General features: G+C 40.0%; 1 protein-coding gene across 3 annotated transcripts; it reads right to left on the reverse strand.

The window, feature by feature from the left end:
- Positions 1-4399: 4399 nt before the first annotated feature.
- fgd5b (FYVE, RhoGEF and PH domain containing 5b) lies at positions 4400-26302 on the reverse strand. 3 transcript variants are annotated; one of them, XM_082534846.1, is made up of 22 exons: positions 26070-26302; positions 23967-25144; positions 22591-23876; positions 16270-16423; positions 15698-15756; positions 15560-15590; positions 14867-15018; positions 14517-14673; positions 12758-12848; positions 12583-12633; positions 11956-12014; positions 10944-11015; positions 10647-10715; positions 8950-9033; positions 8719-8798; positions 8426-8522; positions 8164-8301; positions 7908-8010; positions 6397-6533; positions 6170-6295; positions 5876-6030; positions 4400-5435 (listed from the first exon to the last, which is right to left on the reverse strand). In XM_082534846.1, exons 1-22 carry the CDS (start codon positions 26077-26079, stop codon positions 5399-5401), a joined length of 4326 nt encoding a protein of 1441 aa, XP_082390972.1. In that variant the 5' UTR covers positions 26080-26302; the 3' UTR covers positions 4400-5398. The 3 variants fall into 3 exon arrangements, with proteins under 3 accessions (XP_082390972.1, XP_082390971.1, XP_082390970.1); XM_082534845.1 differs by having other exon boundaries at positions 6197-6295; positions 22591-25144; XM_082534844.1 differs by having other exon boundaries at positions 22591-25144.
- Between the last annotated feature and the right edge of the window lie 102 nt (positions 26303-26404).

Raw genomic sequence — 26404 nt, forward strand, 5'->3', positions numbered from 1 at the left:
CCATAATACTTTTTTTCTTTTTTTCTCCCCCCTCAGGGGTGGGAGTATTCCCTTAACACACACAAACACAGCACAGATGCAGGCAAATACACACATAGTCTATCGCTTTTCAGTCACGCGTGTCACTTGACATGTAAGCCTGTTTGAAGTTAACGGGCGTGTTCGTCACAGCAGACCTGTTGATCATATATGAGGCTATATGAGTTATAAATATGAAAAAGCGACCCAACACATTATAACTGTGCATAAAGATCCGCATTGCTGGTGAGTATGCCCTAGATTACAGTATGTGGGGGAAGAGTCTTTTTTTTTCCACGTGAAGTGTTTGTGTGGCAGGGGGTGGGGTCACGTGGCTGGGACTGTAGGCTGCGGGGGTAGTTTTGAGGTTTGCGCTAGGTTTTGCTGGTGAGGAGGTGGCAGATTTGGCTCCGGTACCAAGAAGGATCTTTTCTTGTTCTAAACAGGCACTCCAGATTATCCACACTCTTTATTTGTTTCATGCCTGTGTTCACCCCCACACACGCACACATAGATCTAAATAATTGTATGTCAGCACAAGTAAGGGGGGGTTAAGCCCAACTTGGTATTCATCGTCATCTGATTAGAGGCAGCTATAGAACATACTGGCTGATTGAGGGCCTAATTCCTCCAGGATGAGTCATAGTTCAATGACTGGGAGCAATAAGTAATTGCTGCTCTGTGTCAAAAGGGAAGGAAAAAAAACCTGGACAGGAGCAGGCTGGCAGGGCACAGGTGTGCCGGTGTCCCCCTCACTTCTCTGTGGATTTACATAACAAGCAGATTCTGACTCATGGTAGACACAGGAAGTCTGCAGACTAGGTGTGTGCACTAAAGACTTCAATGCTCACCGACTCTTCTGACTCTCACTGAGGCACCCTCAAAGCTCAAGAAACCCTGTTATTCTGTTCTTTTTCCAGCACACACATGCACACATACACACACTGTGATGATCCACCAGTGGGATTCATAGGCTGGAGAACAGGCGGATGTTAAATTGAGCCTGCAGAGATGGAAGAGAGAATGATCATCTACATAGAAACTCCTTATGCATGCAGATGAATGCATATGGCTATGTGGCTCTGTGGGCTAGGAAGCTAAGGAAGAGGCTTCGTCATTTGAAGCTGAGGTTTCTTTCATGGGTTTTAGTGCATACTCAGTTGTGAGTTTATTATTTAAATGTTTATTATGGTCAACTACAGGTGTAAGACTTTTTTTTTTAAATTGTTTTGGCCGTCAGGTTATTCAAAGCTGCTTCTTTTGTTGCTGTAAATAGAGGATACATTTGAATTTTAAATTTAGAAAATATTATTTTCTCTATTTTGTACAATTCAAAAAATCAAATGTAAAAAGGCACATCACAACTGCTGATTTAAGCAGAATAGCATCAGCTATAAAATAGGAAGAAAAAAATTTGGGGGTGCCTGACAGTTGCAGATAAAGACTGTGTGATGAATTAGTTTCATGCATAATGCTAGAGAGACACAGCAGCATCTCCCGATTGCTCTGTGGAAAAGACATTTAGAGCATTTCCATTTACAAGTATTAGGATAAACAGATCGTTTCCCATGTTTAAGGGATAAGTGTGTAACATCAGCTTTCTTGCTTTTGTGGCGGAAACTCCACCACAACTTGACTTGAAAGCAGTGCTTCATCGTTTTTATGGAGGCTATATAGAATAAACCAGCGGGTGCTTGAACTCTGTGTTGGTTGCAATTTCCTCCAGCTAATATATTGTCTGTTACAGAGATGTCTGATTCATACAACCCAAAATTCACCATCTGGGTTGGACCAGTGAAACTCTGCTTTCTGTCAGTGTAATGAATTTTACCTACACATCTGCTCCCTGAAATATCTTAATATCAGAAAAATAAGTGAAATTTGACCAGTATGTCTTAGTTTTTCTGCATAATGCAGATATGGTACTGTGGTAAATGAAAGAAATCTGCCAGCACTACTCTTTGGGCTTACATTTTAAAATTACTCATTGCCCAGCCATTTACATAGTAGATAGTGAAAAACAAGAATTTATCTGTCACTGGCAATTAATTGTTTGGAAAACTATTGCATTATTTATAAAAAAAAAAAAAAATACTATTAAAAGCACAAATTCAGTTCAGTGGAGTGTTGGCCCAGTCCTATTTGGGCCACCGAAGCTTATGTTTGATTCCCATGGTCTTCTAAATAAACTCCAAGCAAACTACAACTTGATGTTTTTACACCTGAAGTGCAGTGCACAAAAAGAAAAAATAAAGCCTTCACGTCTGGATGAAGGGCATGAGGGTAAAACATTGTGATGTTTGTTGACAAGGTTACCTTTTCACTTCTGCATTTTCAACTAGAAACAAGATTCTTGTTAGTGAGCTCCATAGATTTGAAAGGTATTATTTGTTTGCTTTGAAAATCTATTTGTTCCCCAGTCGTCACACTCTTTAACCTATCAGGCTTTTCTTTATTTTTATTAATTAAAATGGTTCAAATAAAGTGATTCTACAGTCAGAATTTAAAAAAAACTAAAACAAGATCCACTTTAAATGGAAATTCCCGAGTGTGATGTCAGTCTTCTAAATTAACTCTCATTAACACAGCTCTAAAGCCTGGTCACCAAATAACAAGCATTTTTTAAAGTGTTTGGAGTTTGCAAAAGCCTCCTCTGAGATGTCATATCTCAAAGCCTTTTATTGTTGGATGCTGGTCCTGCTGACATATGTTTAATTATCTCTTTCTAAATGTTTATGACACACTGATCACCAGAGAACAGAAGGCACAATGCAGACTACCCGTTTAGGCAGCAGGAATAATGTATGTTCAGTCGGAGGTGCAGAGTGTGCTGAAGGCTGTGTGTTTCTCTCTGGTTTGTCCTTTTGAGGGAAAGCGGGCTATTTAAAGCTTTAGGGGAGGTGGAATAGGTGTAACATTGACTTGGCAGTGTAGGCTGCAAAGAGTTTGCAAAGTGGGACATAAGAGTGAGTCCCTCTATTCTTCCAGCCTCTCTGTATCTTTTCTTTTCTCCACTTCCTCTCCCCATCTCTGAGTGAGAACGAGAAACACAAGGTGCAAACCCAGAAATGTCAAGCCAATGTCAAGGGGATGGAGTCTTTCTTTTTATTAAACATCCAGCTCTTGCATAATAAACTCTTTTCCTTTCCCCTGAGGCAATGCTGCCCACACAGCACTATGAAAGATGAGAAGCTATCCTGTTGTAGCTCACGACATCAATGCAAATGCTGCATTCCCTTCTCAGACAAAGACTGGCGGTCCGAGCGTGTCAGTGTGAGTTTGTCGTTAAATAAAGTCGAGTGTGTGCTGTTGGTGCGTTGTGAGTAAAAAGCCACAGGTAAGGAAGCTCACCTCAGAATAGATTTCAAGCGGCTCCGTAGCATCAGTTGTTAATGGTAACAGACCACATATAACAGAGCTGCCTGCATCTGACCTTATTGAGTAGGCTGTGTGTACGATTGATTATTTGCTTCACTCTGCATTGCTCCCGCCTGCAGCAATGTGGAAGTAAGACCGGATTATGACACCATTCCTGCCTCACTGAAAAAGACACGTCAAGCACACAGAAGGCTTTCTTTTTGTGCTTCTTAACTAGCACATAAATAATCATTAAAAGTGCCACCGGATATACCTGTTCTTGTCATATATGCCCTCATATATGCCCTTGCAATGAGTTCCTGTTTTTAGAAGAAGGAAAAAAAGTTAAGGGGAAGTATTTTAAATACGGACACACTAAATTTGCATTTGGAAGCTGACAGAGAAATTCTACATTTAGGTAAACTAGGTTTGTACCCTGCTTTCCTTGTGGCATCTGGCAACTGCTATGCAACGTAGGCAGAGAAGTCCCAACTGAAGATATGTGATGAAAGCAAACAGAGTAGGGAGAAAGCAGAACTGGGGCTAGAGAGGAAGAACACAGTGATGAATGGTCTCTCCTTTATGTAGGACGAGGTGTCTGCAACTTTTCAGTAGCCCCAGAAAGCAAACTTTCTGCCTGATATTATTCTGGGTCAGGAAGCCTCAGGGGTAGATGAGAAGCAGAACAGGCCTGGCCTGTCTTTGGCCCAACAGCACACTGGTCTGTGTATCACTTAGTCCCACTGTGTCTTCCCGAGAAGCTCTGCACGTGAGCTGAAAAACTGACCAGCTTGGTCTCGGAACAAGCGTCACATGGACTATTTGTCAGCCCAGGCACCTTTAGGTTTATTTAGAAGCTGCTGCATGTTGAATTTTTCCTATTTTAATCTAAAGTATGTGTTGTAAACCACGAGCAAGGACACGGTAACAGAAAATCAATGACAGCCTGCCACCTGCTTTAAAATATAGTCCACCTGCCATCTAGAGGACACGAGCAGAATGAAGAGAAAGCACAGACACTGACTCTTTGTATGATCATATAGTATCTTTTACTTTGTTTTAAAATTATTGTCTTGTAAATAAACATAAGAAAACATCTAGTACAGTACAAAGTCCAAAACACTGATTATGTAGATCAGTGCAATCAGTGATTCATGTTTCAGTCCACGTCTGCAGATCCGCTCCAGCTCAGTGAGTCTTATACAAACATGGATTTATAATATACTTATTATAGGGATTTAAAATGTTAAAGACATAGTTTTCCACATTTTCCCAGTAGCTAGTATATTAAGTACAGTAGTTGAACCTTTTGGTCCCAGTAATGAATGACACTCATTTGTACAATCATTTCTTTTTCAAATCAGTGCAAAAGGCATAGAAACTACTTATTCACGTTCATCTCCACAATACAGTACATGGCAAAGCAATAGACACTATTATACATATAAAGTTACTCCCTATTTGATGCAGCCTGTGCTTCAGAGCATATTTATGGAGATCCAGTGCAAGAACAAATGTTGAAATTAAGGCATAAATAATGCATGTTTGACTAAAGATGAGGCCATTTCTGAGTTACGCTGACAGGTGTTATTATCTTTTCAGCCTCTTCTGAAGTATTCAACATATTCAAAATATTGTTAGTAATAAAACTTGGAAATAATCGACAGCATTTCACCACAATTTGGAGGAGTGACGCTGATCAGCTGCTGGGGGAAATACAGGTCACATCATTGTAATGTTCCACACTGTCAGGTATCTGGGCCAGTGCATCTCGTGGTTCTCAGCATCACACCTGCTCTACCAGCAGGCAGGGAACACTTGGAGGTTGACAAAGTAGGTGATCATGTCCCTTCTCAAAGAACACAATGTCTTCTTTTCTTCAGTCCAGCTGGCAAGTTATAACTTGTAAACCTGCAGTAATAAAACAGTGTTTGTTCCTCTTCGCTGTGGTTTCACAGTCAGAAGTTTTTTGAGGGGCGCAAGTGTGTGGAAAGAGAAAGGCAGACTTTTCTTTCAGCTTATTCTATAAAACTGTGGCTTCCTCCATGGCGTTTGCCCATCTGCACAAGGAAAAGATTTTAGATCAGAAAAGAGTCATTTTAGTCTGCACCACCTAACAATAACCAGGGCTATCGGGTGGCTACGTTATTCACTGAGCTAATTTTATGTCTTATATCTCAGTTTTTAATATTAGTCTATCTTGGCCAAGGATGGTAGCTTTTCTGTTTTCTCCCCAAATTTGGTGCTATTCATGCTTAAACTGAGTTGAAGAATTGCTGTAGATGGTCTGTGGGTTAAGGTCAAGTTGTTCTCCCAGAAAGCAACAACCCGTCAATGCGAAGCCATCATTTAGTTATTTTTACTGGCAAAGACACTGTGAGTTCCCAAGATCAACACCAGCATCCATACAGCAGTAATGCTTGTTGTGTTTCAAACTGAGTCAGGCTAAGAGCTAAGCCTCTTTCCATTTTATGGGCTATCAGGTAAATGTGCTTCTCACCTCTGGGCTGTGTTGTTATCTTCAGCTTTGAAAGTGTAGTACAAAGTGTTTTTGTGGTACAGCTGGAAGACATTAGCCTCTTCATCTCCCCTCTGCTTGTCAGGCAGCCTCACTGTGAAACCCAACAGAGGTAAACTCTCTGACGCTACCTTCTCCTGCAGATGGAAGATAAATCAGAGGAAACTAAACAGGTTATAACATACAACACTTTGTTATTAAACCTCGCCATTGCAGTCTGTATAGGTGTAAAATATGTGTGGTTTAGGTTAAAGGGGAGTGCATATTTCCCCTCACCTCTTGGGCTCTGTAGGTGTAAAGCACCTTGTCTTTTAGGAGGAACCACAGTCTCTTCCAGTTCCTTTTGCTCTTCTTGCTTCGCTGTAGACTGCCACTGATTGAGCCCTCCTCCGACACTGTCACCTGTGTAACAATGGCAGTTTTACTTAATAAAATGGCATAGCTGTCACTTCATTACCTGCGATTCATTAACCTTCATAATGCACAGACTCTGTTGAATTTACCTGTGTGAAGGATGCAGTGCCTTTCCGATGTCTCCAAATATTGGGAGGATGAATGTTCTGGAACACGGTGGAGAGCGGACGACTGGAGCGGTTTGACCGAGGGCTAGTCTGCCCTGACATCACAGCAGCATCTCCGCCTGTGGAGAGAGCCCACACTCTTTCAACCAGCGTGAAGGACAGCTGCTACAACCAATCAAATGAGAACTCACAGCACAGGCATATTTGTTGTGACTATGAAGACGTGCACGAATAACGATGAAAACTGCACAGTAACAACTGTGTGAATTCAAGTAATATACTAATGCAATGATAACACAATCACATTTATTATTTTGTCTGACCACTTACCTGTAACAGGTAACTGTACCGTGGTGCAGCTGACAGTAAAAAAGCTGTTGTACATAATAGCAGCCCAGGAGTTTCATCTTTAATTTAGATTGTTTATTTTATTTTCCAATAGTACAACTTCCTGTCTTTTCCGAATACACATTTCAAAGGTCCTGAGCTTCATTTCTTTATATTTTGCTTCCAGACTTCCAGAGGAGCCAGACTTTCTTGATTTTTTGTTTTTTGTCGTGGTTTTGAGCTAGGGGTTAGCTCTCCAGGCTTTCTCACAGTTCTTTGGATGTTGGCAGCTTTTTACTCAGTCCCATCCACGTTCTTGACCATTTTTGAGAGAATTTGTTAATTTGTTTGTTTGTTTACTGACCTATGAATCATTTAAGCATACAAAGACACCTAACTGAAGGGATGAACCAGCAGTTTTAAACAATATTATAAGGTACATATTTCCCTGTATTTTCCTGTTTGTTTGCACACGTTTCACTAAATCAATGCATCTATTTCAGATCTTCTGGCAAAATATAAAGAAAGGAGGGGCGACTCAAGACTCTTGCCCAGTATTGTACCTTTGGTAAAATAAACATTTTAATCTTCCAGCTCTGTTTGACTCCACTCACACTCAGTCCGAGCATAAACTTAACTAATCAAAAGGACCTGCATGTACAGGTGAAGACAAAGGAGATGGTTGTCAAACATATGGCTCAGTGCCCCAAAGCGGCCTGCCAAAGACTCCAATCCGCACCGTCACATGTTCGATTGATTTTCTACTTTTAACTGTATTTTCAGAAGTTTTACAGCCCCTATGGGGGCATTCGTACTACACCACAGTAATCAAGTAATAGGTGAACATTTAAATGAAAGAAATGTTTCACATTATTCACTTAACTACAACAGAAAGTATTAAAGTACATTTCAATGTAAGTATTTCTTTGTCATGTAGAGAAACTGGGACATGTTTTTGAAATAGCACTTCTTTTTCTTATATATAGATAACTGAGGGATTTAATGTGTGATTAAACTTCTTTATACTTAAAAAAAAAGGGGGGGGGGGGGCTTCACTGTTCTAATCCATTTGAGGTCAAAGTCGGCTGCATGTGACTCATGATGTAAACTGAGTTTGAAATTCTTAATATATGATATTCAAATGTATTTGAGCACATTTTTCTCACCTCTCTTCTTTAGCTCATTGTAACAGTGATCGCACACTTTGGCCATGCGATCCTTCATGTACTTCAGAGGGTATCTGTTCCTGGAGCAGCTCCGACAAACAATCTATGACACAAATATACGAAGGAACCACAAAGCGCATTAAAACAAGCTCTAATGACGATTAACACTTGTGAAAGCTACAGTTTGCTGCATCCTGTCTAAACTGTAGATTTTAAACTATCTTAAAGCTCAGTGTTTTATTTGTATGTGGCTCACCCGTCCACAGCCGTGGCAGTGGTGTCTGCGAAGAGTGAGACTAAAATCTGAGGTGCAGTTCATGCACATCATCACTTGTGAGACGGGAACAAGTGTGGGAGCCTTCTCTCCTAGAGTCAGCCGGAGGCGATCTCTGGCCTGGCACACACACACACAGAAGCACACAGATATATCAGTCTCATTGTGGTTGGTGCGGTTAAGCATGACTGAAGAAATATCAGTAAAGTATTAACACAGTTGTTTGGAAGCAGGGTTTGCTCACCTCTCCAGAGCAACTGCTGAATGTCACAGAGCCTCTCATATGTTCAGTCACAGCGCGATTAAGAGTGTAAAACCAGTCCTCTCTTTCAAAAAAGGAACTGCAAAATATACAGACAAGCTCAAAACAAGCTTCAATTCAACTAGACACCTAATGTGATAGTATCCACATTCATCTCTTTAGTTTCAAAGGTTTTAGACTTCTTTGGTAGCAAAATCATTGTTTTTTTTTTCACCACCATCAGTACCACAGATATTATCGATCATTTTTACAGGATGCTCTATATTGTGACCCACCTTGCAGACAAAGTGATGGAGATGTCTGCTGCCTCTATCTTCAGTGCATTTTGGACATTTTCAATAATGGGTTTACTGACCTGAGCAATCATTCAAGATCAGACATCCAGACATGAAGAAAAAACGTACAAGAAATTCAAACACATTCTTGAAATATCCATGTGCTTTTATAGATGTAACTTGCATGTAAGCCGGCGATTGAGCATTACTGACTCTAATCTTAAGACTGACCTTCAGCCCAGTGAGGGGCAAAGTGTTTTTCAGTCTATATTTGCCATCCTGCTGAGGGTAGGTGTAAAGAAGCACGTCATTCATCTGACAACAGGCAGACATGAGACACAGTTAGTGAGTGTAGATGAAAGGCTTTGTTAGAAGCATAAAAACAATAGTCAGCAGTTAAAACAGTCAGCTGAGCAGTTCATCGTTCATGTATATGCAGCTTTTCTCCAGTAGGCGTCACTCTAATGCAAAACTTGACCACCGTGTTCACATTTAAAAAAGAACAGGATTTTTTTTTCCCTTTTAATTATCAGCCGTTTTCTTGCACAAAGTAAAAACAGTCACAGTGTATTTGAATGCTTACAAACAATAATTTCTCATGCATGAAAACACAATCAGACCCTCTTCTAAAAGAAACCAATAATCGATTTTGACTTCATTAGGAACTTATCGGTTATTCTGAAACATGGTAAATAAAACTGTGAAGTCACCCTCTATGTAGGTTGCGTCTCATGTGTCATGTCCCCTGTATGTTTGCCCTCCAATGAGAACACCAACGTACATGCATAGTTTGACAGTAGAAGATCATTTTTAGATTCATCTCCTAACAGGGAAAGTTTCCCTGTGCTTCCAATGTGTTTTTTTATGAAACAATATCCAGCAGTTTGAAATACCAAATTTTTCAATGAGGAAATCCAGGATTAAAGTTGTGAGACAACCAATAAAAATATGCAGATTATTATTTCATGTCTGCAGGGGATCTGTGAATTGATAACTCCTACTTATAAATGTTTATGATTATACATATGTGAGATATTTGAGACAACGGTTATCAAAGTCGGTGTCAAATTGCATCATTAAAGTTTTTATTATTTTTCCAGTACATAATTTTATTTACTGTCCCTCTGCATTTTAGTACCGTCTTTGAGGAAACTGCCAGCTCCTGCAGTCTTGTTTTATTATGCTCTCCCCAACATTAATCCCAATAAGCTTGGAAATAAAAGTTATGCTGTGATGATTATCAATATTCCTCCAGAAGAGACATTTACGAGGGTTTTTTTAGTGTCGAGCTCAGACCACAAATTTCAAAAACACCACAGGAGGGAAAAACAATCCACCTCGGTCATGCTCTATGGATAATATGCGAAGGCGTTTAATTTCCCAACCTCTCTTGATTGCAGTATTTCATATTTCATATCTTTGTATTGATTTTTCAAACTGAATTTTTAGAGTAAATAAACAGAGCAATTGTATTAAGGTGGTTACTAAGTTTATGCTTTCTGTTTCATCAATGACATCCTTCTCTACTTCTTTATCATCATATCGCATGAACTTAATAAGGATCAACTGAAGGAGCTAAACGCATGCTAGTCTAATATTTACCAAACACAATTAGCCTTGTAAAACTCTACATGGATCGCTCAGTTTTTAAGGAGCTCTTGTTGACCTTCCCTGTGCTGTCAGTAAAGAACTGGCTCAGGAAGCCAGCATTCAGAAACATCCTGTCAGGAAACCCTGCTCTTAATAGCTCAGTCTGGACATGGAAATAGAACAGACAGAAAATGCCTCACTCTACATTTTACACATTTAATAAAAATAAGAAGTTCTAATTAAGCAAATAGCACACATATCTTAAAAAGTTGGTATAATAAGAGACTGGTACATGAGTCTTTAATACCAATGTCCTGCAAACAGGAAACAACATTTACCAAAAACAGATGGCGGGGCTGTCGACTCTTCCTGCTGACCTTCATCAGTGTGCCCTCCTTCACAAAAATCTGACGGTTAAAAAAAACAAAACAAACATGATTTAATCAAACCAAGCATTTCACAACTCATCAAATCCTGACACAAAGAGGGCATCTGCGGTAATTAATGTTATTTAACCAGGCGGTGTGGGGATTCCCAGCTGAATGATTGTGTAAAGGGCAGCAAGGAGTGGTGCAACACAGACAGGGTGGGCTGGCAAGCTTTAAGCAGAAACAATACTGTTATCAGACACATACCCTGCCAGGCTGAAGCAAGTCCCGCTGGCCACGAACACTGTACTCTATGTTGACCAGACGCAACAAGTTCTCCTGAGAGACAGAAAGAAAGGAGAGGGGTGAGACGCCAAAATAAGAGACGGATGGATGAAAGGGCATTATCGTCATTTTCCTGACAACATCAAGATATTTTTATATTTTGTCTGACTCCAGAGTGGAGCTATCTCTTAAATCAGACAAACATACCATATATGTTTCGCTTTAGACCATACCCAATCAAAAATGTCATTATGCCAGACATGTGACTCCAACTACACAGTTGTAGCTGGATGCTGATTTGAGTCTCTACTTATGACTCTTATTACTATGAATGTTTGATTTAAGATTTCACTCTCAAAGCGCAGCTGCAGCTTTTAAAGGTGGGGAAGAGTGTGCCCAGTTTCCTGTCAGTACATCCAGCAGTTGTTGCACTTTCAGGTATTTTCAGACGGTTCACAAAGGGTAAAAGGATAAAGTAGATGTAGATTAGAAGAAATAAACAAATATATACTACACAACGTGTTTTATTTCTTTTGGGGGGGATTTCCTGAAATTTTAGCTTATTTGCTTCTGACTGAAAATATCAGATTTTTCCTTCCAAAAGCTGGAAAGGTTGGGAATCACCAAATATGTCTCAGTTTAGTGTGGCTGCAAAATGTCTTCATGACAATAAGAAAGGATTAAATGATATTTGTTCATATTCCAACATGAGAAAGAAGAGAACTGTTTAAACAGTGTGATTTTGATGATATCTTGGGTTGAATGCATTATTAAATGTGTGCATTTAATAATGCATTCACATTGAAAAGTGACACTATTAATAAGGGAGCAGTGAACTTTCCTTCTCAACTAGGTCTATAAACCAGTATCATTGATTGTACTCCTGTATGAATGTTGCATTTGTGTGTGTGTGCTCTTAATAAGATTTTTTAAAAAGTGTGATTCTGCATCACAGGTGGTGTTGTGTGTACAAGAGTTAACGTGTGACCCTTACCCCATGTTTTAGGCTGTCATTCACTTGATCTGCGATGTCAGACATGATTACTACGGCAGCTGAGTAAAACAAACACAGACAGAGGGATCAGGGTAGAGACGTCAGAGAGGATTGTTTGGTTTCTTTCTACAATATCATAAAGTTAAGGTGTCAGTACTATTGTGACTTCGCATAAATAAAGCTGAACTGGATTTATTTCGTTTCAGTCACGACCACAATCACATTAAAGGTTTGTATAACTCATGAGATCTTTTTTCCTTGCTTCTGTGTGCAAAGTGATTAAGTTAGGAGTCTGGAAGTGTCTGCATGTTTGGACTAAGTGGCTCCCTTATGGGAGATACAGCAAGAGATAGTGTTGCTTCAACGTGCCTTCTCATGAATTACACATTACTGTCTTCAGGCAGAAAATACTTCGAATGACTCCTCGGTGGGTTACCACCAAAAACAAAGAAATCTAAATTGGCTCTCTCTTGACCATTTCTACATGCCAAATGAGCACGAATAAATTCTTTCTAAACACACAGCCACAAACAGAAGCTGGCAAAGCTCTCCTGTGAGTAGAAGAGAGTGTGAACTTTGCAGCCTCTGTGCACACTGCTGCCTGCTCTTGTGATATGTTTACTGTACCCTGAGTGTCTTCATATTCCTTGGAATCTGGGGAGAGATTGTTCAAGTAATCTGCAAGAGAAAGAAAAGAAATGAATTCCTCCAGAGAGTAAAGAAGACAACAATGTCGAGTAAGATATTATCTAAATACTGTAGGACTGACGCTTTGTCCTGATTTAATTAAAATTTGGCTCACCCGTGAGGAGCATACGATACTGAGCCACACGCACGATGACCCGCAGAAGCTGATGTTTAAAGGAGGCATTTTCCCCAGCTGGATTTTTCTCCTGAGACACATACATATTTGTTATTTCCCTTAATCACAGCTGCCCCTAAGGGCCACGTTTACTGCAGAAGCTCACATGAACACAAGTCAAACAATGCCAGAGTGATTAAAAAGGCAAGGAATGAAACTGTCCACAAAAAAGAGGACAGCTGTATCGACACACAAGCTATACAACATCACAGGAGCTTTGAGGAGAAACAGTCATATTTTAAACGTGAACAAGGGCCAATAACCCAAACTTCCTGTCAGCACAGCAGTTTGTGAGTTTGGGTGTGTGCCTGAACTTGTATTTAGTTATTTCACACAGACACTGCTAGCGACAAAAATGCAAATCTTCGTTAGTCATTAGAAAGACTTGGTTCAATGCTACTGTTAAGAATGGGGCTCGGCAAGTACTGAAGGTATTTGCCCTGTAAATAAATGTAATGGACAGTGTAACATATTTCTGTTTATAGTATTTTTGTGATAATTTGAGTTTTTCACTTTTTTAATTCATAGTGAAAAAAAAAAACTATTCTGTCAGCAGCCTCTTGTTTTAAAGGGTAGACAAAGAAGCTCACTGCGTTGGCATTAATGCACAAAGTAGAATCTAAGGACGTTTAAACGCCGGTGCTCTTAAATTAGACGGAGAAAACTGCGCAGCTCTGCAAACTTTTACAGCCAACTCCTCTCCTTAGTGGTCTGTAAAATGGATGGAAAATATTGAAAATTCCTCTGTCCATAAATAAAACACATGTACACTGTGCCACTCGACGTTGATCTACAATTAACTGGCATTATTAAAAAGCATAATACTTTGAGTAACCAAACCCTGAGGAGAAAAACAGCAAGAACAAACTTGAGACTGACCTGCTCTGAACTCTAAATAACATGCGACTGAGAATAAAACAACAGCTGTTTAAGAAATGCTTATAATGCGTTTTTGTTGTACTTATCGTTTTTTAATACTCCAAACTTATCAACTTAAAGGCTTTCCTATCTGTTGCTCTCTGGTTAGACAAACACATTCCTGTGTCTGCTCGTTTAATTGAGGCTAATTATAACTGCAGCCTTGGAGCTAAAATTAGTCGCTAATTAATTTGTGCCTGTGTTGGGAAAGTTCAAAAAGCCATTGGTAAATGCAAGCAACATAAATTTTAAGAAAGGTTTGGTGATTAAATTGTCATTCTGAAAGATTTTTTAATGTCTTTATTTGTCTTTTGGGTGCCATAACTGCTCCTTTTTTGGCAGATGAATGTAGCTGCTGCTTGAAATAAAACGATGACTTCTAGCTACTTAGTGTCTGACTTTTCAAAGCCTTATGTCTCTATTTCTTCTCTCTCTGTCATACACACATGTACACACACATATATGTATATAGAAATCCATAACTACTTAGACAAGTATCCTACATTTAATCATCACTAACTCTGTTTTTGTTCTTTTGAACATACAATAACAGTATAGGTTTTCTACTTGACTTCTTGACTATCTAATAATGTCCTTATAGTAAGAAAATGTAATCATAGCTGTGCAGCTTTCACTGAGCACAGCAAAGACCATTTGATTCTCAAAAACACCTTTTCTTTTTTCTTTTTTTTTAAATTTATAGTTAATTTTAACAATATGCCATTTTGAATTTTGTGCTACCTTTCACAAGTCAGTTAAAAGACCCTGTCATAGGTCATACCTCAAAACGTTGAACAATCTCCGCAAAAGCGGGCGATGTTCGGCAGCTGTCCTCCAGTAAACTCATGCTCCGATCGTAGTGGCCGATGTAGGTGGTAAAGACCAAAAACTCTGCTTTCCTGCTCAGGAATATATCTGCAATCGTTTGGCTGTCCTCCCTGAATGAACAAACAGAGGCGAGATCATGACAGAGAAGTACCCACTGCCCTTAGATTGCTTTCTGAGCAACACAATAGAGGAAGAAAAAGGTTGGAAAGGATTTTTTTTTCAATAATAGCTTGATGTGTTTTAGGTGTGTGTGTGTTGAAGTATTTCCTATTTAACAGTAATGTATGCTGTCCCATCGCTCACCAGTGTTGGATTCGATTCTCTAGCTCAGTAAGGATCGTGCGGTGCAGGGTGTAAACATCAGGAAGCTCATTAAGAATCTCTCGAAGTCTCTCATCATCCAGCGCAGGTTCCCCTTGGTCTCCTACTGTCGACCGAACAGCCTCACGAAAGTCCTGGCACATGGATGAGTGTGGAGGAATTAACTTTATGTCACAGTTTAGGTTAGAATATTGCTTCCAGTTTCCCAAAACCACGCAGTTAGCCTCCAACAATCCGTCCCTTTCTCCACCATAGATTAACTCTCCCACAGCAGGAAGAGCTTAAGCTAATATATCAGGGAATCTCATCATCTCTTCAAGCACTGGAGTGGTTTAGGTCACTGGTTATGCCCTATACTGTAGCAGGAAGCAAAATGAAAAAAACAGGGTTTGCTCCTGTCTCATTATCACAGCAGAGGTGCTCCACACTGTTTCAGTGGAGCTACAAAGAGGACAGAAGAAAAGTGTACTTGTGCTAAATGAGTGTGGTGAAAATGAGCTTGTGAATGAGTAACTATGGTCCGAACACACAGCAAAGCAGACGCAGGAATAAAGGTAATAAATATAAACCTGAGCTGTAATGTTACCCGTACTGAATATCTGGATGCATACAGGAGATGTAGAGTGGGTTGGTTAATTGGAAAAGGATATATATATATATATAAACTTCACTTACTTCCTGGAGCACCTTGAGGGCTTTAACATGTCTGTGGGTAGATAAATAAAGCCACAATTCAGCAGGATAGTACTGGGAACGAGACTGCTTTTAGCAGATATAGTTAATAAGAAATAATATGTTAAATAGGAAACTTACGTTCTCTCTGAATCCACCAGCTCTTTGACGATGTAAAAGGCTCTGGATCGACCGTCAGGCTGTAAACAATCATATTATTTACTTGGAATAAGCCTCATGTTGGGAGAAACTAAAGCATTCTGGCGCAGGTTCAAATGTAGCTGGCTCACCACTCAACATCATCTCCAAGCAGCAATCAAATTCTAAATAATGAGGACAGCCCTGTAGTAGCCCATTAACCTCCATTAACCTGCATTAAAATGCTGGCACTGGAGGGCATTTTTGCAGTTGGCCAAGGTGAAAAAAAAACAGTTTACTCTGTGTTATGTTACTCCCTTCTTACAATACATCTTCATTTCTACCAGTCATTTGGAGGAAAGGTGACTTCTCTGTAAAAACAATTAAATAATTAAGTTTTATTTCTGAGGATGGAGGGTTTTCTAAATAAGAGTAGGTGAATAAAAGGCTTAGTGAATGGGGACTTCTAAGCTAAGTATGTTATGGACAAGATATTTAACATTTTGTTGTGGAAATCTGTTATTCTACCTATAAAACCTTTTTTCTCCCCTCAGTGTGCCTGTAAGGAACCCAACCTGTCTGTCATAGTTGTTTTCTGTCACTGCCTCGTCTTCCTCAGAGGTGCGTCCTTGGTCTTCTTCACCCATTGTCTTTCTCACATCTTCACCCACCGGATTAACCTGTGGACCAGCTGCCAACGCACACACGTTGTATGCTTCTGTATAGGCACTGTGGGAAGCAACAAAAAAAAGGAGTGGCTGGTGTGAAACAAGGCAGCGTGCTGGATATACAGTCCAAAAAATGCTACAGAGTATATGCACACTCTTAACAATAATGACGAAAATTCATGTAGCATTTTATTGGTTTCTTTTGCACTGAATTTGGTAAAATGGAAAATTTCAAAAACATGTTTAATAATATCGCCCTTGTTGGCTTATTTTTATGAGGCTGTACCTCATTTGGTTTCTGGCTCATAACACTGATGTAACAGCCTCATAACTACTCTGCCTAATTTACAGTTTTGATTTGTTGAGAGCAAAAATATTTTCAAATCACACTTTTGCCTGGTAAAAAGGATACAGAGACTTATTTCATCTCAAATTCTTCCACAGGCCTCATAGTGTTACGGACTAAATTAAGTAAATGTGGGGTATTATTTAAGATGGACAATAGTCCAGAACGTAAGGGTTTTATGAAGATATGGAGAGCAGAACTTTAGCACCTTAACATAAATACTGAATACAAGGACACAGAGCTAACGCCGAAACAAAATAATATTTGCCAAGGAGCATCTTAAAGCTCACTAAATACGACATTTTAACCTATTTAATCCACAGAAAAGTGATTACTGTGACCAAAACATTCCAGCTGTCTCTGCTTTTTGACTTACAAAAAGTCTGGCTAAACTTACCTACCTTCAGGATCTGTAATTGTTTTCATCATTAATCGACAAAAATCAAAATATGTGGGGAAAGTGCTTGTTCCTTCTTATTCCTTAATAATAATATATCCACAGACACTTTGTTATAGACACTGGTTCAAATGCTCAATAATGTAAATATCCAATCAGCCAATCACATGGAAGCAACAGAGTGCATGTAGACATAATCAAGATGACCTGCTAAGGTTCAAACTGAGCATCAGAATGAGAAAGAAAAATGATTTAAGTGACTTTGCATGTTGTTGGGGTTTTTTTTCGGTGTCTGTTAGTCAGGCTAGTCTGAGTATTTGCCTGATCTTAACCAGGACTATAATGATGTTAAATAGCGTGTTTCTAAGCGATTTGAAGAAAAAGAGCGAACATGTTTAGATGGAGTCCAGACGGTTCTCATATTTCCTCTTTTTTCCGAGGTCGTCATTTAGGAACGTGGTGGGTAGCCGAAAACGTAATATGTTGACGATTTGTCACCTAGTGTAAAATGTTACGCTTTGGGAGTGAGAACGTGTTGGTATTTTAGACACTGCTGATCTACTGGGGTTTTCCCGCCCAGCTGACTTCTGCATTTACGAAGAAAGGTCCAGAAAAAGAGAAAAATATCCACTGAATTGCAAAAGTGCATTTTGATGCTAAAGGTCAGAGGAGGTCAGACTGCTTAAAACTGATAGGACGTCTACAGTAACTCAAAAAACACTAGTTATGAAGTTATGCTGAAAAGCATCCCTGAATGGATGAAATCATTAAACCTTGAAGATGATGGGTTACAGCACCAGAAGACCACACAAGGTGACACTCCTGTCAGCTAAAAACAGGAAACTGAGGCTATAATTCACACAGGCTCACCAAAATTGGACCACAAAAGATGATTTTGGTTTTGATTTCTGCTGTAAGCTGCTGCTGAAAGAATGGATCTATCCTATCTCACATTACCAGTTCAGGCTGATGGTGGTGGCGTAATGATGTGGGGGTTAGTTAGCACCTTTGTGTTTTGGTAGATCTAAAGACACCCTTCATGGATGTGCATCTGTCAAATCTGCAGCAACTCTGTGACGCCGTCAATGTCAATATGAACCAAAATCTCCAGCACCTTGTTGATTCTGTGCCGCAAAGAATTAAGGCAGTTCTGAAGCTAAATGGGAAATCAACCTTGTATTAGCATAATGTACCTAATAAAGTGTCTGGTGAGTGTATATTGCATCCCCTTGTTGAAAACCACTACTCTAGCCTTAAAATGTGTCATTTCATTTTTTCCCCCACACTTTGACCAAGTGATTCTATAATATGAGCTTCAATCATGTGAGAATAAATCAGATGAATTTTATTTAACCATTCAAATCATCTTTATGCTTCACATTGAAATATCACTATAATAAACATAGTCAGTGTTAGAATTAAATGTGAATAGATAAAACATTGCAGGTCTGCAAAAGCCAATAAACTGATTCTGAAAGGCCCGCGGTGACAACTGTACCCGATCAGGGACACATGTTGGTATTTTATGCTATGAGATTTCCTTCTGCGGGGAGCCCAAATGAATATGCTAATGTCTGCCGCTCAGCGGGGAATGTAAGCTACGCAAATAACAACACATCCTTAAAGTTACAGTGGTGATGCAGTAGTCCTCTACGTGACCAGATAATTGCTTTGCCAATCTTCCTGCCATGTTTCACTCCAAGCACCGGTGGATTAAATCCCACTGAGATGCAAATTAGCTACATATGAACAACATATGTGAGCAGTTCAGATCTCTGCATCACACACATTAGAGCTGCATGGCCCATTACTGTTTACTAGATCAAACTTTGATACCACAAAACTGCACGGACAGTCTCTATATTAGGCTTTTATATCACTGCCAAAGAAACTGCCTCCATCGCTTCACACGCTCCTGCCACAATGTATGACGTCTCAAGGCGAAATGTGCAGCGATAAATTACAGGAGATAAAAAATATTGTTTCTATCTTTTTCCTCAAGCAAGGTTCCCAATGAAAGCTGACTGGAGAAAAGACACCAATTATCTCCAAACTATCTGTTAATATGGCTCCTTCAGGCTATTGCAAAATTAACATCCTCAGCCTCTAACTCGACTGTCCATTTGGAGAACTGTGATTATGCTGGCTTTATTCTGTAGAAGCTGAAACACCGTGCAGAAATCATATTCATACCACTGTTTGTTTAGGATTAACATTAAAAGGTCAATTAAGCAATAAATTAGTCGTGCATAAAAATAATAATAAAAAAAAATCAGCAAATAATAAAAAAAAACAACTTATTCATTAATTATTTTAAAAAGTTTTATTTCAATCTATATAATGAAAAAATCTTGTTACTGTAGCTTCTTAAATTTGACAACTTTGCTGATTTATTGAGGTTGTAGCTATTCACTGTTTACGTAGTATTTACGATGGAGTTTTGTTAAATACTTTTTTTTTCCTGTTTTGCTTTGACAAATAAGGCTCAACTGGATTAAGTAGATTATTAGTAGTGTTATTTTTAAAATCGTTGTTGTTTTGAAAGGGAACTTACATCTCTGACACTACTAGACAGCAGGAACTGGAAGGGTTTATGGGTTTGTTATAAACCCCCTTTGTAAGAATTGAAAGGGTGATGATTCTTTAAAAATAATTATTATACATTCAGTGTTAAACTTTAAGCATTATATACATAGCTGACCATTTTTTCCCAAAATAATTTTTCTCTTGAAACAATTTTAATGTTACACGAGTCTCACGTTAATTTGCCTTTTCCAGTTAATTTGCTTTTTATGCACCTTCTCCCTGCAATTCTATCATTGTTATTAATTATTGATTTACATCTTAGCACTAGCATCATCATTATTATTATTAACATTATTAGTGTTCATTTTGTAACCCTTTCTCTTTCTGTCTCCAAAAAATCAAGATGGTGACGATTATATTGTCAAACCAGGGGGGCAACCTCTGTGAATGAAATATGATGTCAGCACAGAAGTGGCAAAAACTGCAGTTCCTCAAGACAATGCTTAAAGCTTTCAGCAAAAGACAGTCAGCCCCTACAGGCTCACACTTTAAAATGTCCAATGTTGCAGAACAGAAAAACACATTTACAGCCTGGTACTAAAAACAGTTTCAGCATCTATGGATAGGCAGCTGGAGCCAGTTGGGTAGGCCTCATCCTAGTTCAAGTCATTAAACTGGACCTCCCAACTGTGTGTGCATTTGTGAGTGTCATGTTTGTGCTGTTTGAGCACTTTTAATGTGTTATCTGACTGATATTTAGCTTTATTGTTAGATAGACCATTGCAGAAGTCTGTGCTTAATTAGCTGGTATTACCTGGTACAGCTTATGAAAGTAGCTTGCTCACCATGCTGGCTATAGTGGTAGCTTATACCATCATTTATCCATATAAGGGAATGTCTGGCTCCAAATAACACAGCAGACAAAAATGCTAATGTTGAAGCTTCAAAATGCAGAATTTCTAAGTTACAGTTATAGAGTCAGGGTGGCTATGTCTTTTATACTGTCTGTACCAAACACGAGGCTTCACAACAGGACGTCATGGAGGTATCTTTTAAATAAAGTCTGTTTTTTTAATTTATTTGTTGGGTTTCAGCCTTTACTTTGATAGAACAGTGGCGAGAAGACACTGGGAGAAAGACCAGGGCAGAAGACATGCAGTAAATGGCTGTGGGGCATAATCCAACCTGGGCCTCTATACTAGGCTTATGGCATTTGGGCCACTTGTTCAAATCAGTGAGCTAAAGTGTTTGTAACCATGACAAGAGAAAGCAGCAAATGCTCTGGTTTTTCTGTTTGTGTGCATAAGTTACCTGCCTGGTCTTTGCTTGAAATTTATCCCTTAGGTCATTTTCACATTTCTTACTTTTTTTTATTTGTCATTATTTTAAAAATAGTTTGCATTTTTTGGCCAAAATAAAGATTCTTGATGAAGCCACCTTGGGCTCTTCAATATTGTCTTTGGCATTTTCACAGTTCTCAAATGTGTAGTAGATAAACAGGTTAATTTACTCTATTAACTCACGCTGCAATACTATGGGGAGCCAGTGTGTGCACATGCAAGTGAGCACAGTGTCCATATGAAAAAGCTGGAATTTAAACAAGTCCCTAAATAATAGTATCCATGTGTAGTTTAAGGCACCAGAAAAAAAGTTTGCCCAAACCAGAGTAATAATGATATGCTCAGCCATACAACATGTTCACATGTTCATCATCAACTCAAGGTGTGTGCAGGTTGATTTATTGATTTAAAACATAAAATATTTAAGTTTATAGACTGTAAAAACTTCTTGTGAGGAAAATATATGAAAGGATGAAGACAGCAAGCTGTTCATTGATGACTAAGAGTCAGAAGTACACCTGTATGTTTTCCAATGGTTGATTTTAGGAGTTAATTTTCACAGAAATGATATAGAGTATAAAATACAACGGTCTGTGTCAAACCACACTGTGTCAGCCTCTTCAGCAGTGTATTATAAGCCCTGCTGTACAGCTTTGTTTGCACATATAGTATAACCTAAATGGTGAACATGAGGAGAGGGAAGCTCTTTGGTGAACAACTGCTGACTACAGAACATACTGAGATTGTATCACCGCCTGTTGTTTCTGAATGGCTAGAGACGAGCAATGACTCCAAAAGACTCTGACTATTAATCATCGTGGACAGCCTGTATGATATGGGCACAGCTAACAGGAATGTGGGGGTGGGGGGTAAGGGGGAGGTGGGTTAAAGTCAGAGCCTCCTGGCTGATCATACAACAAACAGCATCCCACTAGAGACACAAGAGGCTCTGCCTACAACATCAGCCCAAAAGCACCCCATTTTCTGTACCTAAAGGGATGATTTATGAATGAAAACAGCCCGTTTTCAATTACATCTTAAGCCACTACCCCTACACTAGCATTTCCTCTTCTCCCACTCAACAAGCCATGACAAGACAAGTTTAGTCTTACTGCAAGGTAAGAGGTAAGCTTCCTCTTTACATACCTGCAGGGATCATAGCATCAGGGGGGTCTCTATATAACAAATAATGATAATTCCAAGGACATTATTAAAGTGACCATGAAGTAATAAAAAATGGTAGTGGCAGGAATCACTAATATGATGCACAATTGCCATGCATGTTAGCTGTTTGGCTTCTTGGTCTTTTAGTAAGACACTCCACTGCTTTGGTGCTGATGGATTTATTGCAAAAACTCTGGGATGGACAGACATAAAAATTGTTGCAGAGATTCATAACCTTCAGACGGTGAATCCAGTGTGGAGCCCTAACTTAGATAACATGACTTTCTTCTGATAGCATCAACACGTCAAATTTGAATTGCATAAAACCTTGCGTGTGATGTTTAGTGGTAATAAGCAATTACCAAGATAACATTTTAAACCAACATTGTTATTGTTTTTAGCAATGTCATCATTTAACTCAAGGCAGTGCTACAAGCTTTGGTTCATTTACATACCTTTCTGTTTCCTGTTCAAGTGACTGAGTTTTTTTCTCAAACCCAGGGAGGCTGCTCATGTCCACATAACCATCTGTCTCATTGGCAGCAGACAGCACTCGACTGGGACGGACAAAGAAGTCTGTGAGAGGTATCTGCCGAACAGGCCTCCGCTGCGGCACCTGAAGGTTCTCGTAGTCTGAACTGATGACCGGAACATTCTCGTAGTCAGAGGTATCTGTGTTGGGGACGGAGATGGACCGAGGCTTGGTCAGGGGGAGAGGAGTGAAAGGCACACGAGAGCGATCCTCGAAGGACTCCACCCGGACAACGCTGCGATTGAGGAAGGCCACAGTGTTCCCTTTCCTTCTGCTTTCCTTGTAGAACAGGAAGGGAGAGGCCGGCTCAGGTGAAACTTGTAGTTTGCTGACTGAGCGTGAGTTCAGCTGCGGAGAGCTGTTTATGCTGCTTCTATCTAAATCCAGCAGTCTGCTGGGCGTACGGTGGCTGGACTCTGCTGAGGGCTTAAAGAACGATGGTTTGACATCGACCGCAGGCTTGTTTTCTGTCTTCCGCCTAAATTTAAGCATGAGAAAGCGCTTAAGGGAGGACTTCTTTTTCCTGTTTTTCTCTGATGAGTCCCCCTCAATGAGAAGGGAAGGAGAACTCTTTGTAATAGGCCTCTTAGTGATGTAGGCCAGCTCAAACGGAGGAGGGATATCCACTGCAGATGTAGGTGTGGATAGGGCACTGGATGAGAGAGGGGAGCGCCTGGAGAAGCTTTCAGATGAACAAAGGGCACCTCTCTGTCTAGGAGATCCTTCCCTGTAGACACACAGAGATGAGTCTTGGCCCTCCATGGACAGGGAACGGGGGTACAGGGACAAATAATGGGGTTTTGAGTAACTTTTGTGCCGTGTTGAGTTTAACATGGGGCTGCTGCTCATTGCAGGTTGTCCAAATCCACTCGTGTAGGGCTTCTGAAGAAACTGCACTCCTGTATCCTCCACTTTATTAGTAATGCGGTGTGACAAAGAGTGGGATCGAATCCCGGTCACTTTCCTATCAAAAGGAAAACCATTTTCCGCATACAAACTTTTCCCTGGCTCCTCGTATAGATGCTCATCGCTGATGTCCTGCTCTGTGTCAGTGTCATCCAGAAAGGGCACAATGTGGCCCTCCGAGTCATCGTCGTCTCTGAAGACGTCAGAGTCGTTTGGGGACAGGAGCTGGCTTCCTGAGCATGAAGAGGTCAGTGAGGTATCGGCATCTGTTGGTACTGAGATGGATATCTGCCTGAACCTCGGCTGGAAGTACAAATGATTTAATATGTCTCCCACTGCATGAGAATTATGCTCTTCAGTTTTGACAGGCATCCTTTTCGGACATATCCTTACCTTGTTTTCATGAGTGTTGTTAATGTAATCCTGAGAACCCAAACACTCCGTTTGTATATTTTCGGCTGTTTCCTCATATTTCCTGGCTGATACTCCATGGCTGTTTAAAGAAGAAACGGTACTTTGTGTGAGTGCACTCTCTAGTGGTCCACAAGTTTTGTCTTTCCTTGACATCAAGTCTCGGTTTATAATGTCCTCCGAAGAGATGTAAAACGGCTCATAACCTGGATCGCCTTCTAAGCCAGTGTGTCTCTTAGCTGCACCAGAGATCTGTTTCTGGTCGTCAGGAGTGAAGTCATAAAAACGGGTGCGCTCTTGGCTTTCACCTTTTTCTTTAATCTTAGGGCTACACCTCAGCTTTAGGATGTTACAAGTGAAACCACAGTCAGAGACTGGTTCTACTTTCTCTTCATCTTCTGCTAGAAAAACACGCTTGTCATCAGCCTCAGTTGTGGTTTCTTCACCCAGGACATCAGGTTCATCTGTACAAGACTCAGTTAGATCGTCTGCTGTATTTGCATCCTCTTCAATTTGGCGCTGGTTCTTGTTCAGGTCTCGACTTTCACCAGAATAACAGCCTGCCTCCTCATCGATGCTGTTAACAGAAAAGTCTCCCACAGAGATGCCATCTGTGTCGGCCAGCGCCTCACCTGCATCGCAACCTTCAGCATCCATGTCCTCCGTCACGTCTGTGTCAATCATCTCCACTGCCTCCTCCGAGTCAGGTCTAGCATCACTGATCCAAAGTGTTTCCAGGGAATCAGCTTCCTCTGTCACAGCACTGTCAGTTAATCTCCAGTCCTCATCCATCTTCAGAATCATATCTTCATCTTCGTTTTCCTCCTCTGTCACATCTCTGTCCTCCAGCCCATGTGACCCCGATGGTGAGTCTGTTTGTGGTGATTTGAGAATGTAAGAGTTAAATTGTTGCTCCGTTGGCAATGTGTCTATAATTGCTTTGTTTAGACCATTCTCTGTCTTGTGCTCCTCATCAGCCTCACCATCTGAGGTTACCAGGCTGCCATTACTGCATCCTCCCTGGCTGCCATTTACCTCTGATGCGACTTTAGGTTTTGGGGCTATAGAAGGTTTAGGACCCCTGGCTGCAGACAGAAGGGGGGACAGCTTGGCGTGACAAACAAATCTTGGCTTGGGAGCAACAGAGGGCTTGGTGCAGTCTGAAAGAACAACAGGAAAAGGAAACTGTAAGATTATGTGCTTTAAAATAGATTGCAGGTCATTTGCATTGTTTCACTGTGACCTAAAACTGATTAAAGATTCACAAATGATAAAACTTTGAACCGTGTGTAAGAGTCATATTTAGCTGTGCACATTTTCTTCACAAAATCTGTAGAATATTTCTTTGTAAAAATATATATATTTCCATACATGAAACTGACAGTACAAACCAAGATAGCTCCTCCAATTGGTACAGCTTGGTGGTGTAAGATTATAATAAAAAGATGCTAAATTAGTAATGTATACTTTGATATTCTTCAAGAAAGAATTGAAGGGAATTCCCTGATTCACTTCCTGTGATTCAAGCGAGAGACACTCCTGTCAGGCTGCCTGTACTGCTTTAAGAACAATAGGTCACTTTACATGTCGCAAAGGACAGTGCTAATAAATCAGCACATGTACTTCACGTGTATTCAATACATGAATTACATCAATACATTATGCAATGCACAATATCTATATAAAGGAAGTGTTAAAATAGGCAATTATGACAGTTGCCTATAAATAGAAAACATGCAGTTAAAGATTGATTTGAAGTTTTCAAACCCCAAGCTAGCTTCATTTTTTGCTAAAGCGCTCTCTTTTCTTCTATATAACCAACACCATACTTCCTTGTAAAATCAAGAAACACTGGGTAAAGGCACACTTTAATTTGCTCCATATCCTGTTGCTACAGCTGGAGTCATTCATTTACGAAGAAAGGAGCCAAAGTGAGATATATATATATATATATATATATATATATATATATATATATATATATATATATATATATATATATATCTTTAAAAAGATGATATGTCTTCTAATTTTCTAAAAATGTCGAAAGTGAAGCAGTTCGTGGCTCGAGGCAAATCGTCTCACCTGTGTTCATTTTTGGAAAGCGAGTATCTCCAACATCTCGTCCGCAAAATCAGTCAGGACACAAAAAGTAATAAAAATGGAGCAAACAGCAAACTCTGTTGAATAGTCTAAGCAGAGAGTGAGTGAGTGTGCCTCAACGCAGCCCTGCCTTCTGGGAGGGAAACGCTGCCCAGCTGATCGCTCGCTGGTGCGTCTTGGTGCGCGCCGGACGCGATTGGAAACTGGAATGAACCGCACTTGAGGAGAATCCCTGCACAGCAGCAGGTCCAGTCAAGTGTTGGAAATGTTACAGTCCGCCTACAAATGAATTTCAGCGATGATTGGTACTTTACTGT

The sequence above is a fragment of the Aulonocara stuartgranti genome (assembly GCF_965226115.1).
Source record: "Aulonocara stuartgranti genome assembly, chromosome: 5".
In the NCBI taxonomy this organism is placed as follows: Eukaryota; Metazoa; Chordata; class Actinopteri; order Cichliformes; family Cichlidae; genus Aulonocara; species Aulonocara stuartgranti.